Raw genomic sequence first — 13,725 nt, 5'->3', positions numbered from 1 at the left:
TGGGACTCTGCCCCAGGCCCCTATGCATACGCCCCACGCCCAGTCAGGGGGTGTCAGGTATAAGGGGGTCGTCCTCACCCGCGGTGTAGATGTCAAAGTAGGTGGGTTTGTTGGCCACGTTGCCCACGGGCTCCAGGCCAGGACCACGGGCTGATACCTTGTTGGCATCCCCCAAGGCCATGCCCACGTTCACCTCAAAGGGGCTGCGTTCGATGTTCTGGCCAGCAAAGAGCACGGTCACCTGGGGGTCAGAGGCCAAAGGTAAGTTTTTAGAGGACAGCAGCTCTGAGAGGGGATGGAGGAGCATAGCAGAGCCAAGGAGGGTGGGAGGCGGTGGCCGATGCACGGGGGTGGGCGGGGTGCGAGCCGAGACAGGGGTCCATTCAGCCAGAGCCGAGGATGTGAATGGAATAGGGAAGACGGGGGCGGGGGGGCCTATAGGGAGATACCTTGTGCAAGCCGGCGACCTTGGGCACGTAGGAGACAGCGTAGGTGCGGTCCTTGTCGTTGTTGGGAACCACCTTTGCCTATTGGGAAGGGAAAAGATGGGCAGTTAGAGCCCTTCCTGAGCCCACAGCTCCTGCAGCCCCCATGGTGAGGCGTCCCCCATCTCCAGCATAGAGGGTAGCTCTGGCAGCCATCTCCAGGCCACTCCGGTTGTTGGCCTGTGGTCTCTGTCCAACCCCCAGTGGCCTCTCCATACCTCCTCGGTGTGGCCCTCGGGGTCCTCAATGTAGACCAGCACCTCACCCACGCCAGCATCTACTGTCTGCACGGTGAAGTGCGCGGGCTGCAGCACGGTGTTGCCCTGGGGCTCGATGCCTGAGGGGCAGAAGGCAGAGCCAGGGAGTTTAGGGAGATCCATCCTAGCCTGTGCCCAGCTGCCCGGGGAGGGCTGTTAGGGCTCAATACATACCAGGTCCGTAGGCAATGGCCTTCTTGGGGTTCAGCTGCTTGGAGCGAACGGGGGCACCAGGTTTGAGTTTGGCCTTGGGGAACTGGGACAGGTAGGTCATGACAGAATGCTCATCCACGTTGGGGTCCACAATCTCCTCGGGAGCAATCACCTGCCATGAGGAGGAAGGGAGTTAGAGGATGCCCTCTTTAGCCAGGAACCCCGGTTCTCACCCACATCCTGACCAGGTACCCTTATAGACCCAACTCCACCCTTGGCCCTCTGGCCCCTCTACTCTCCCACCGCCCCGTCCGCCAGTGTACCTGGGGCACCCCGAGCCAGTCGTCCGCCTGCTGCATGGCCTCCCGGGCGTTCTCCACAGGCTGGTTGGGGTCCCAGGCCTCCCAGTCAGGGCAGAGGCCTGGAGAGATGGCGGAGGGAGGCGATGATTAGGGGAAGCAGTCAGCCATCATGCAGAGCATTTGCTCATCCAACACCCTCATAGGCTGTGGGTTCACACTCCCTCCCATGCAGCCCTAGGTCCCTGACCAGCCAGGTTCCTGCTGACCCCCGATGTTATAGCCCATCAGCTGGGATGCCCATCGCTGTTTAGAGGCACGGCAGCCCTCCCTAGCACCAACAATGAGGGCTTTCTGCCCCGGCTGACGCAGCCTGGCACCAGCCCTGCCAGCCGGCCTCCTGCCTACCAGGCCCCAGCACCGACCCTGAACACCAACCCCCTGTGAGGGCATCCCTCGCAGACCTCTCCTGCCTCATCCCAGCTGCCTCCGGGTGGGCAGTCCCCGTGCCACACATGCTTCTGACCCATCGCCTCAAAGGTCTCCTCACAGCTGCCCTGAAGTCCTAGGTCTCCAAGCACTTCCCACAACAGCCTCAGAGAATAAGACTCTCTCTCCTTCCTGACTTCCCCCTTGGGGAAGTGGAGGCACTGAAGGGCCTGTTTGGAGAGGATGAGTTCTTCTCTCCAGCCACCCAGAACCCAGCCCTTCTAATGGGAGGAATGCTGAGGCGGCCGCAGGTCACTCCTGGGAAGGGGTGCAGGGGTTAGGGTGTGCTTGGTCCAAGCCAGAGCTGGAGGAGGAGGGCGCTGCTCACTGGCGGGGAGGGGGCCAGCTCAAAGGCTGGAATCCATGACTGGCCAGAACAGCTGAGCTCACTGCTGGCAGCCGCACCAGCCGTGGGCAATGGCTCAGCAGCTGGGAATGCTTCCCAGGCGGCCAGTGCCCCTGCCTCCCACCCCCTGCTCCCCAGCTGACCCCAGGCTGGGGGAGGATTCACCCAAGGGGACATGGCTCCCCAGAGGCAGAGCTGGCCGACAGGGGTGGAGAAGACCTATGTTCTCAGGAGATGAGGGTCAGAAAGGGAGCCGCACGTGGGGTACGGCTCTCGCCTGTGATGCCTCAGTCTTCTCATGGGCCCTCAGCTGCCCCCACCTGAGCAGGCCAGGGCCTACATCGAGAGAGGGCAGGGCTGGGTCACCTGCCACTGGGCAGTGTCACATCAGCCCCAGCCCACATCATCCTGGGCTTCAACTCCTTCTCAAGGCTGTCCCAGGGGCTCACAAAGAACAGCCTTCTCTGGGTCTAAGTCCTGGCCTTCTTTGGAAAGCCAGAGTCCCACCACACTTGCTTTCTGCTGGCTGAGCAGAAATGACACCCATGTGGCAAAGTAGGAAGCAGGGAGTTGAGGCCCTGGGCTCTGGTCCAGTTCTGCCACAGATAAGCTGTGTGATCTCGGACAAGTCACTGGCCTTTTCTGAACCCCAGTGTCCTTGCCTGTAAACCCTTTTCCTGCCACTGCAGGACCTGGCAACTCATCAGGAAGGGTCTAACTCCAGCAGTGATTCTCAGCTGGGGCAGGGGGTCCTGATCCCCCAACCCTGGTGACAAACACAAGCCTCGGCATCACCAGCTCATCCCAGCTCCCCTTCCGGGCTCAAGGATCCATGGTGTGCTGCCGGCCCACTTACCAGGGGCACAGTTGTCCACCAGGGCGCCCAGAGCTTTGCCATCCTGCCAGTCACGGTTGAAGTTGGTGATGGGCAGCTGGGGCACCTTGTTCTGGATCCAGCCGAGTAGACGCTGCTTGGGTGTCTGCTTTCGGGCATCCTCATCATCCTCATCCTCCCACATGGGCATGGAGATGGAGTAATGAAGGATCAGTGTCCAGATCAGGCCCAGGATCAGCTTCAGGTTCCCATCTACGATAGCCTTGCTGTCTGCAGAGCGGAGAGGCAGTCTGGGCTCAGGAGGGCTCCACTTCTACCACAGTGCCCTCCCCTCCCCCGCCCAGCTCCTGAGGCTGCTGCTTGAGCGCCGGGTCAGGCCTCCTTCTTCTGGAACCTACTCCTTCTCTGACTACCAAATTCTCCATCCTGTGAGGCCCGGCCCTTGATGGACCCCTCCTCTCCCTTCAGAATGAGGCTGCCTCCCAGCGTGTTCCTTCAGCGTGTAGTTTCACCTCTTTCACGGCACTTGTGCGAGGCTCCTAGCAGGCTACAGGCATCCATGCAGTTATGCAAGACTAAGCCTCTCAGGGGCGGACACTGTTTTGTTTCGTTTCCTTTCTTTTTCAAACAGTTTTAATGAGGTATGCTTGATGTACGATAAACTACTTATTAGAAAGTACAACTGGGTAAGTTTTGACATGTATATACCCACAAAGCCATCACCACAAATCAGGATAATAAACATAGCCGCCCCTCCTCAAAGTTTCCTTTCCTTTGTGATCCATCACTTCTGGCCCTCCTGGTCTATCCTTCCCAGGCAACGACTGACCTGCTCTTGGTCGCCATAGATTAGTTTGCATTTTCTAGAGTTTTCTATGAATAGAATCATACGGTATATACTTCTTTTGTCTGCCTTCTTTCCCTCTAGATACTGTATTTTATGTCTACTCGGAGCCTAGAACTGAGTAGAATCTCAATAAATACTGGTTGAATGAATGAATATTTTAAAAACTGAAGTTGGAGAGGAGTGGGACCAACCTGGTCCCAGCCAAATTCTACTCTGGACGCTATAAAAGGTTTTTGGAATAAAGTTCTTGGAGGAGGGGGTGGGTACAGTGCACATTCTGTTAAGGCTTGAAAATCATGTTTTCAAATGATAGGGACCGGTAAGATTTCACAAGAGCCGGGGGGAGTGTTACCCATGTGGACCCAAGTCCACATGGGGGCAGCCGAGGCTCTCGACCCCTCCCCTCCTTTGAGGAATACTATGAACCAGAACTGGTACCCCAAGATTTTGGGGGCCTAGTTCCCATTTAACAGCCAGAGAGAAATATCCAGGAGCCAGGAGTGGCCTGGAGTATAGATCATTGGAAACCAGCTTACTTGTAAAGGACAATGCAGGCCTGAAATCCATCAGCTTCCCTGAGCACTGCTCTTAGGAGGTTGGGAGGAGGTGGAAGGCTCAGCCTTGTTTACTGGTGTTGCCCAAGAGATGGGAAAGGGTGGAGCTGAAGGTGCCCCCTTATGTATCTTTTCCTGCCCCCCACCAGATCTTGGGGGATGGCCTTTGGAGGGTAAGGCCTGGGGAACCCCAGTATCCCCCCTCAACCTGCTCCCAGGAGGGGAATCTCAGTCTCTCTGTCCCTCTGGCCTCGGGCTCTGGCCCCCTTGGCTCCACCACCCTTTCACTGATTCATCCTTCCTTCCCCAGCAGCTCCCCAGGCCCGCCCCCTCTACCCCTGGCTCCACTGCAGCACAATGGTTTGGCAGCTTGCAGATTCCATGACACACTCACTCCCAGCCTCCTGGTGCTTTGGTGCGGTCTCTCTCAAACACACACAGGCCCACAACACGTTCACACAGTCTTGACACCCAGGGCCTCCTCACAGCCTCTCACAACCCTGACAGCCTCCAAAGCTGGTGCTCGCATGCCCAGAGTGCTACTTGCAAACTGCAGCCAGATCCCTGGGAGGGAGGCCTTGAGGCTGCTGGGGCGGGGGGCGGGGGGTACGGGGAGCGGGGGCGTCAATCCCAACTGCCGCAGGGAGAGGTTTCTCCCCAGCAACTGGCCCTGGGCCAGACAGCAAGTGGTCCTGGTCGGCAGGAGAGGGGTGGACCCGGAGTCCCACTCTGGGAGCAGTGACCTTCTTCTCCCTCCTCCCCCTCAGAGGCCAGGCAGAGGAGGGGAGCTCTGCTCAGGCCAGGTTCCCTCCTTCCCACCCCAATGGGGATGCCACCAAAGGGGTGGGAGGAGCCCCAGAGCCAGTCCCTGGGCCACCCCAGGCCTCGAGTGGAGGGGGAGAAGAGAGGGCCCAGTGAGGGAGGTGCCGGGACAGCTGCTGCCCCCTCCAGCCCCTCCCTCGGTGGTTGGCTCCAGGAGAAGGAATAGCAACTGGGGAACAGCTGCGGGAAAGAGCTGCCGCATAGGCCTCTTTGTTCGGAGGGGCTGGCGGGGTAAGGAGGGCACATAGCTCCTTCCAGCCCGGCTGAGTACCCCTACCTCCTTCAGGGGGACCGCTCAACGCCCAGCTCCCGCCCCACTCCTAGAAAAGGACGCGGGGAGCCGTTCTGACCTCCTCCCAGGTGCCCAGATGCTCAGTTTCAGTCCTGAGACGATGCCCAGAGACGGCCCCTGCCCCAGCCCCTTTCCTACCACTTAGCGGGACAGAGGAAACTCGAGGAAGCACGATGCCCGCCTGGCGGGGAACCATCCGTTACACCTTCTCCGGGTTGGGCAGCCCCTGCCGCCTGTGCCCCCTCCCATCCAGCCTCAGCCTCAGCCTCAGGCCCCAGCAGCTGAATTGCTGACAGCTTATCTCATCGGGCGGCGGGAGCGAACCACTTGGCCCAAATGGGGAACAATTCCCTGCAGGAACGGGAAAGGAGGGTTCCCTCCCGCCCCCAAACCAGCTTTTGCTTCTTCCCCCTCTGTTCTGAGCCGGCCTCTCCAAACACAGCTGAGCCAAAGGGGCCGGAGCCAGGCACCACCATGGGGGAGGGGAGAGGTGTGCTCTCAGGAAGGACGGAGCCTGGAGAGGGGCCGAGCGCCCTGCAGAGGGGAGGGGAGGGAAGGCTGAGCCATCTCCTACGAAGTCTTGGTGAGGCCCCAGGCTCTCCCCTCGAGACCCCCACCTGGGACCGTCAGTCCAGTCGGTAAAATCCCAGCTGCTGGGGGCTGACAGGCCCAGGGCTGACTCCTCTCTGACCTCGGCCCCCAGCAATCCCACGCGCTCTCAAGCAGCCCTCACTCCCACTACACACACCAGGGCCCCTCCCCACGCCCTGTCCTCAGGCTTGTCCTTCTGGAGAGCTCAGAGACATCTGCTGTGTCACAGCGGCAGGGCTATTTCCAGGCCAGAGCGGGTGGGGTGGGGGGCAGTATTGGGGCAGGAGGGGCTAAGGCCTAGAGAGGGGACTGGCCGGGGCAAAGGGCCCCGGACTGAGCTCAGCTGCTAATTCCGGAGGCCTAGCGATGCCCCGAGGGAGAGTGGAGGTGGACAGACCTTCCATCATCTGAAGAAGTCTCTGGGGCAGCCTGGGGGGCACCGGACGCCCTGTGAAACTCCCCTCCTATGGCCCTGGGGTGCACCCCGCCAAGGGGCCCTTTCCTGCAAATCCCATCAGGGCTCTTAGGAGCTCGCCACAGGGGTAGGGCTCTGTCCCAGGCCCCCGGCCTGCAGGGATGACGGCAGGGCGGTGAGGGGAGGGCCAGCTCCTACCCTCTCAGAGCCCATCCCGGGTTCCCCAGCTCCCAAGCCTGGGGTGCCTCCCCACCCCCACCCAGCGCTGACACACCTTCCAAATCTGGTTACACTCAATGACTTCCTCCCTTTTTCAGGCCTTCCCTCCCTCCCCTCAGCCCAGACCATTTGAGCTGCAGCCAATCGGGGCTTAGGGGGTGGGCGGGGGCCGGGCGGGGACGGAGGGAGCCCCCTCCCCGGCCGGCTGAAGCTGGTAGAGGACAGGCAGGGGTTAACGCTCTCGGAGCTCGCTCAGAGCCTTTTTAGGTTTCCGAGGCTGGGCCCTGCCGGCCCTGGCCCCTGGGCCTGAACCCAGCCGCCGAGAACATATGCCCACGGGGGACCCGGGCCCCGCGCCCGCCCGGCCACCAGCTCTCCCCCTGCTCCCTGGGATCGGGCAGCGATTGGGACCCGCCTTCAGCCGCTCCTCCCCGGTGGAGGTGCTGGGAGGCTGGGAAGCCATTTGCTTTGTTTGGGGGGAGGTGCCCCCGGGAATCAGTAATGGGCATTGGCCCAGTCCTCTCAAGCCTGGGCTGGGGGTGCGGGTGGCAGGAAAGGGGACGAAGGGGAGAGGCGGGTTGGTGAGAGTGTGCGAGGGAGGCTGAAGCTGGAGGGCTCAGAAACTGTCGGGTCTGGACTCCCCCGGGGCCCCCTCGGGATGCCGGCCGACCAGAGAGGGGTGCGAAGGCAGGACCCGAGGGGGCCTGCGTCGGCGGGCGGGAGAGCGGGGACAGGGTCCTCTCCCGGCGCCGGGGCTCTCTCTGCCCTCTCTCGGCTCTCCGCGCGCCCACCCAGCACCTGAGTCCTCTGTCCCCGTGGGCCAGCCCCTCGGGGCACTTCCCCCTCCCCGCCCACACTGACCGATGGACACGAGCTTGATATGCTCGCGCTCGAGGAACTCGAGGGCCACGGACACGTTCTCCAGCTTCATCTGGCGGAAGTTGGGGCGCGGGTGGAACTTGCGGTACATGCGTTTCTGGCTGAGCACCTCGAGCAGCGCGATGAGGCGCAGCCCGTCGCTGAGGTCGCGCTGCAGGTCGGTCAGGCGCTTGCCCACGCACTTGAGGTGCTCGTTGCACCAGCGCGTGAAAGTGTTCTGCTGGATCTTCTTCCACGGCGCGTCCTCCGCCAGGTCCTTCTCCGTGGACGGCATGTCGTCCACCTCGTCGCCCAGGCCGAGGCCGGGGGCCTCGGAGTAGCCGCTGTTGTTCATCATGCTGGCGCGGGCTGGGGCGGGGGCTGCGCTGCCGGCTGGGCTCCGGCTTGGCTGGGCTCGGGCTCGAGGCGCTGTCGGGGCGCGATCGCGGGACTCGCGGCTCTGCGCTGCGCGGCTCTCAACTTCTTTCGCGCCCCTGGCTGGCGGGACTCGGCGGGACTCCTCGGCTCCTCCGCCGCGCTCTCTCTCTGTCTCTGTCTCCCTCCGGGGGCGGAGCGGTGCTCTGGAAGTGCGGGCCGGGCTGGGGCGGGGGGTTTAAGAAGCCCCCGGGCCGCGTTCCCCCCGCCGCGCCTGCGGCCCCCGGCTCCACGTCAGAGCGCCGGCCTCCCAGGAATGCCGCTCGGCCCGCGGGTGGGGGCCGAGCCGAGCCCGCCGGCCCCGCCTCCCTCCCTCCCCTCCCCCACGCGGCCCGCCGGCGGGAGGGGGCCCACGCCCCTGGCCCGGGTCTACTACCCCAGGGAGGCCCGGGCCCCGGAGCCGCCACGCTGGAGAGATGACTAGCGGAGCTGGAAAATGGGAGTGAGGGCTCCCAACACCCCAGAACTAAGCTTCGCCGGTCAGAGATGAAATATACCCCCGCCCCGCAGGACTAAAGAGACACAAGGGGAAACTGAGGCCAGTGGTTAGGGCAAAACACTGGTGTTGATCTGGTGTTGACAGAATCTTCTGGGTTGTTTGGTGGCAGGGCTGTTCACAGGGCCTGGGAGTCCTGGCTCCTAGCCCAGGGTATTGTCCACCTGCGGACAGGGAAGGGAAGTGTGTGTGTGCTTGTGCGCAGACGCACTGAGAGGAAGTAACGACACTGCCCACGCCAATTAGGGAGAAGGCTTGGGGTGAGGGTGCCCCACTTTACAGGTAGAAAAGTTTCACTTGAAGCCCAAACCCAGGGCCCCAGGGAAAGGACTGCGTCTACCCCTGACTCAGTGTCCCTGTCACCAGCCCTTTAGTCCTCATCCTCTCAGAATGAAGCTGAGCTCAGGAAAAGAGTGCCCAGTGAGTCACAGTGTGCTTCCCCGCGCCCCACCAAAGTCTGACTCAGCCAAGGTGATGAGAGGGGAGGGAGAGCCTCTGCCCTGTGGTACCAGGGACCCCCCTGGGCGATGTGCCCATTTGGGTCACAGGGCAGATCCTTCCAGTCAAAGGCAGGTTAGCCAGCCAGAGACAGAGAGAGTCCTGCCCAGAGTAGTCAAGGGGAAACGTGACGGGGGCTGGTGGGCAGGGAGAGCCCCAAGGAGCCAGCCAGGATGCCTGGGCAGGACTGGGCTCAGGGTAAGCCAAGGGCAGCTGACAGCAGGGAAACTGAGGCACTCAAACAGAGGGGCTGGCCTGGGATGAGGTGAAAGAGCTGTAGAACCTACTTTATATAAAAAGAATATATATTCTGCAATTCTGTAGGATACATGTATTCCACACCTCCTGGCACCCCCTTTAGGCCAAACTTCCTCAGCTTTCCCATGCTTCTGGACCCATAAGTTTGGGCCCCAACTCAAGCTGTGTGATGACTGAAATTTGGCAAGTTTCTGGTGAATCATCTGACATTCCTCTTCCCCCACCAGGCCCGGTGAAAAGGACAGGGAGAGTGGGCATCTTTGGGGTCAGAATGAGGGCAGTCCTTGTTATAGAGCTTGGGAAGAAGTGCAGGAGCTTTGTGGGGGGGGGGCAGTGCTTATGGTGAAAGGGGTCCTTGAAGGATTTCTTTCCCTTCTCATTACTGAGGGAGGGGGAGGAGTAGAGAAGGGACCAGAAACAGAAAAGGGACCTGCTGTGCGTGACTTAGGAGGGGGGAGCTCTGGGGGCCCTGATAGTGACAGGCGAGATATAAATAGCTTGGGCCTGCGGCTCATGTTCTCTCGGCTGCCTGTGATGAGGCGCTTAGGAATTCCACCCTCCTGCTGGCACCCCCTTCCCTATCTCCAGAACTCCCATTCCCCCATGCCACCTTTATACCATGGCCAAAACCAACCATCAGCCATCAGTGCCGTCGGTCTACTTGAGAGGCTGAGCTCTCCTGTGCAGAGATGCCCACCTCCTGGGGACACATGACATGTAGCTGGGTTTCATAAGGGAAGTGTGTGTGTGTGTGTATAAAAAGGCAGACTTCTGATACCCAACCTGAGGTGCCAGCTCAGGGTTCAGTGATGAAGAAACTGAGGTATAGATCCAAGAAAGGATGGATTCCTCTCCCTGAGCCTCTGGGGAGAAGAGAAAGGGGTAAAGAGGGTTTGCCTGGAGCTGACAGCCCTTCACAAACCCTAATGGCTCACACTCCTGTTTTGTGGGCATTACCTGAGGTCCCCCAGTAACTTGAAGGCCTTGCTTAAGGTGGGGGAGTTCAGAGGGAAGCCAGCAAGTGGACAAAGAACTCCCTTCTCCCCCTTCTCATTCCCTTCCTCCGAGAGGGGTGTGTGTGTGTGTGTGTGTGTGTGTGTGTGTGTGTGTGGCCCCAGGGGAGTGAGTGAATGGTCGGCAGAGGGTGCCCAGTGCCAAGGATGGTTCCTGGCACCCTTCTCACCCTGCCTGCCCCAGAAACCAGAGCCCGTTACTCTCCAGGATAAATCAGGGCCTGACTCAGGCCCCAGCCAGCCAGTCACAGTCAGCCTGCCCAGGCACAGGCTGGTGACTCAGCCCTCAATATAGCCCATGAGCCTAGGCCCCAGGCCTCGCCATGAGAGCTGGAACAGACCGTGCACAATGCTGGTCCAGGGACCTGCCAAGTGAGGGCCCCTCCCTGAGGAGGGCTGATGTGCTCCTCTCAGAGCCTGGCAGGGGCTCAGAGAGGGGCTTACAGTGGGTTTCATCAGCTGAGTTTTTGCGGCAGTGCTGGCGGTGGCCAAGGCTGTATATAGCCCCCTGACTCACCACCCGCTGACCTGTTTCAGGAGACCTGGTTGCCTGGCCGTTCACCTGGCCCTGCCTCTCCCATCAAGGGGCACTGCTGGTCAGCCAACATTGGCCATATTTAACTTGAGCTGAGCAAAATCTGAGTGAGCGTGTCCAATGGGCCATGTTTGAAAATCCTGCTTTTCTGGAACCAGGGACATTTCCATAGCCACCTGTGATGGCACCAGGCTGGCCAGGCTCACAGCAGGCACTCTGTTCAATCCGTGATACTGACTGTGGCCCTGGCCCAGGTGTGGCAGGGACAGTGTAGTAGGGTGGAAAGATCCATAGGCTGAATTCCAGCCTCTTCACCTCTGGTTCTGTAGCCTTGGTCAGGTAATGGAACTCTCTGGGGCCTCAGTTTTTTCGTCTGCAAAATGGAGTTAATAGTACTCTCATAGGGATTTTTTTATGCGTGAAGATGAAAGGAGATAACATGTAAAGTGATTAGCATGGTGCTGGGCAGCTAATAGGTGATCAGAGAAAACCAGTTTGCTTCCTCTGCTGGTATCCTGGGGACCACATGGGTTCTGGTGAGCTAGGCCTTCCTCACAGCTGCCTCTGTCCCCTGTAGAATCCACTGCCGGCATCTCCCACTGCTCCCCTCTTCCCTTCCTTGCATCCTAACACTCCACCTGCCAGAATCAGAACCAGAGTACTTCTGATCTTTAGAGCTACCCACCATGTCCCCCGAGAGCAGCTGGGCCTTGACAGGGGTGGCAGGTGGTGTGCTCTACCATGTAGCCTGGGAAGGGAAAGCAGAGGGGTCCGTGGTGCAGGGAGAGGGCAGAAAGGAAGCAGTTATGCAGAGGGCAGGAGAGGGGGGAGATGGAGGCCACTGGAGGTGTTTTGAGTCCTTGGTTCTATCTGTACCTGGGCGCCTGCCTGCCTGTGGCTTCTAAGAGACACCCCTGTGGACTCAAAGCTAACTCCAGGGACTGTTTCACATTCAACACAGGCAGACCTGTTAACTCTGAACAGTGTATCTACAAGACCAGAAAGCACAGAGCCCAGATCAGTGAAGAGGATGGCCTTCCAAGATGAGCCGACACGGGCAAGTGACCTAAAGGGAAGAGCTCTGTATTCTAAACAAAAAGGCTGAAGAAAAGGACCACTTCCCTGTCATTGCCAGCTCTGGGTTTGGGCCTGAGAAGGACCAGATGAAGTCCTGACTGGGGGCCGACTGCCTACCAGACCATGACCTCCACGTTGGCTTCAGATACGAAGTTAAAACAGTGATGCTCAGTGGTGGGTAATCTTCCAGTCCTCTCCACCACATATGTTCTCCAGCCAACTGGTGGCCGGAGTAAAGTTGGTAAAAAGCAGGGTCTCACTACGCTCAACAGCAAGGGGACAGTGGTAGCAGGTGGATTGTGAAGGAATTTCAACTAGGTTACAACTGAGAATACACAGTCTAATATAGTGAGGGGCAGTGCTTCTCAAATTTTATCGTGTGTACTAAGCAACTGGGGATCTTGTTAAAACGTAGATTCTGTGTCAGTGGGCTTGAGCTGGGGCCCGAGATTCTGCCTTCCTAACAAGCTAACAATGCTCATGCTGCAGGCCCGTGGGCCACAACTTGAGCAGCAAGGAGCTAGGCCACCCTAAATGAGCCCTATCTTTAAAGAGGAGTCATTTAGAGGGAGCAAAGGGGACCCACGGCACTGCCCTCAATCTGCCTAGGTACAGCCCTGCGATAAGGGCAGGTCACGATTTCAGCCCTGGCCCCAGGTCTGCTAGGAAGACTCCCAGTCAGCCTTGTCACTCCTCTGGGCTGCACACAATTTAAAAACCTCCTCATTCTAAATGTCCTTGCTCCCACTAGGAAAACACTGTGGAAGAAATGAATTCATTTAGTGCTCAGCAGTGCCCACCTCAGTACACACTCTATAAGTACGTGTTGCTTTGTATATTGGGGTGAATGAAACAAACTCCTTTGGTATCAGGTAGAAAGGAGGCAGAGAGAGGGTCCCAGGAAACCAGCAGTCACGGGGGCCATTCTGCCCACTATGGCTTATGAATATACTTGGGGGCTTTCATATGGAAACATTCATGATGAGAACAACCAATCACAAAAGCTTCCGCAGGAATGAAGGTCAACGGGAACACTCATAAATTATCCTCATCATTCTGCTTATTCCCACTTAGATCCATTCTCAATCCTCTGCCTGGCTGGCTCTGAACTCCAGGAGGCTGACCCTGAAAGACTATCACCTGGGCATCTCTGCTCTCTGGCTCCCAGGTGGGATCAGCCAATGAGACACACCAACAGGGAACTGGAGAGTGGGAAGAGAGGGTGGGGGGGAGCACATAAACTTCCCACTTCCTCAGGGCTCTGATAAGGGCCACACCCCCCTATGGCCACCATGTGTGTCTGGGGCCCCGTGCCAGGCCTCCAGCTCTTGCTTCCTCCCTTTTCCCCTTCAGGCCTGCGACGGTTGCCAGTTCCCCCCGTTGCTGGTGCCTGGGGACTTCACTATTCCTCGTTGGTTCTCCTGCCTTCTGTACATAATCTGTTCATTAACAACCCTTAGGTTAAAGTCTTTTTTTTTGGCTGCACTGTGCAGCTTGTGGGACCTCAGCTCCCCAACCAGGGATTGAACCCGGGCCATGGCAGTGAAAGCCCGGAATGCCAACCACCTGGCTACCAGGGAACTCCCTTCAGTTTACTGCTGGGACCCTGAGTGATCATTAAGTCATCTCCGAGAGCAAATCCCTCGAGAAGTCGTAAGAACGAAGCCACGAAGGCCTACACGCAGATCTTCTCAGGGCACCCTTCTCACAGTAGACAGACGTGGGCACGAGACCCAAGGGCAGGTCATTTGGCCCCCCATCACACAAGTACCCAGATCATTCCATTTCTCTGTACTTAGATAAGTTCCTTGAGATTAGGGTTAGTAGGTACAGACCAATCCAGCTGTGATTCGGCTGGCAGCACAAGAAGCCAGCATCATTTCTTTCTGTCTTTTCTTTTTTCTCCTCAGCCTCATTTCTGAGGTCATTTGTAGGGTGAGAAATCGTACGT

General features: G+C 59.0%; 1 protein-coding gene across 3 annotated transcripts in view; it reads right to left on the bottom strand.

Annotated features, from left to right (window-relative positions):
* Nucleotides 1-8,156, bottom strand: part of FLNC (filamin C) — a 28,236-nt gene extending 20,080 nt beyond the window's left edge. For all 3 annotated transcript variants that reach the window (XM_082631974.1, XM_082631972.1, XM_082631973.1), the window contains exons 1-7: nucleotides 7,466-8,156; nucleotides 2,886-3,134; nucleotides 1,219-1,316; nucleotides 917-1,067; nucleotides 704-822; nucleotides 450-527; nucleotides 79-241 (exon numbers count right to left, since the gene is read on the bottom strand). In XM_082631974.1, coding sequence (XP_082488100.1) covers nucleotides 79-241; nucleotides 450-527; nucleotides 704-822; nucleotides 917-1,067; nucleotides 1,219-1,316; nucleotides 2,886-3,134; nucleotides 7,466-7,820 — 1,213 coding nt within the window. In that variant the 5' untranslated portion in view covers nucleotides 7,821-8,156. The remainder of the gene's footprint in view (nucleotides 1-78; nucleotides 242-449; nucleotides 528-703; nucleotides 823-916; nucleotides 1,068-1,218; nucleotides 1,317-2,885; nucleotides 3,135-7,465) is intronic.
* Nucleotides 8,157-13,725: the final 5,569 nt, after the last annotated feature.

This window comes from Mesoplodon mirus, assembly GCF_964341445.2.
Source record: "Mesoplodon mirus genome assembly, chromosome: 9".
Taxonomy (NCBI): Eukaryota; Metazoa; Chordata; class Mammalia; order Artiodactyla; family Ziphiidae; genus Mesoplodon; species Mesoplodon mirus.
Note: the sequence above shows the minus strand (reverse complement) of the source record. Positions and strands in the feature narration are given on the sequence as shown.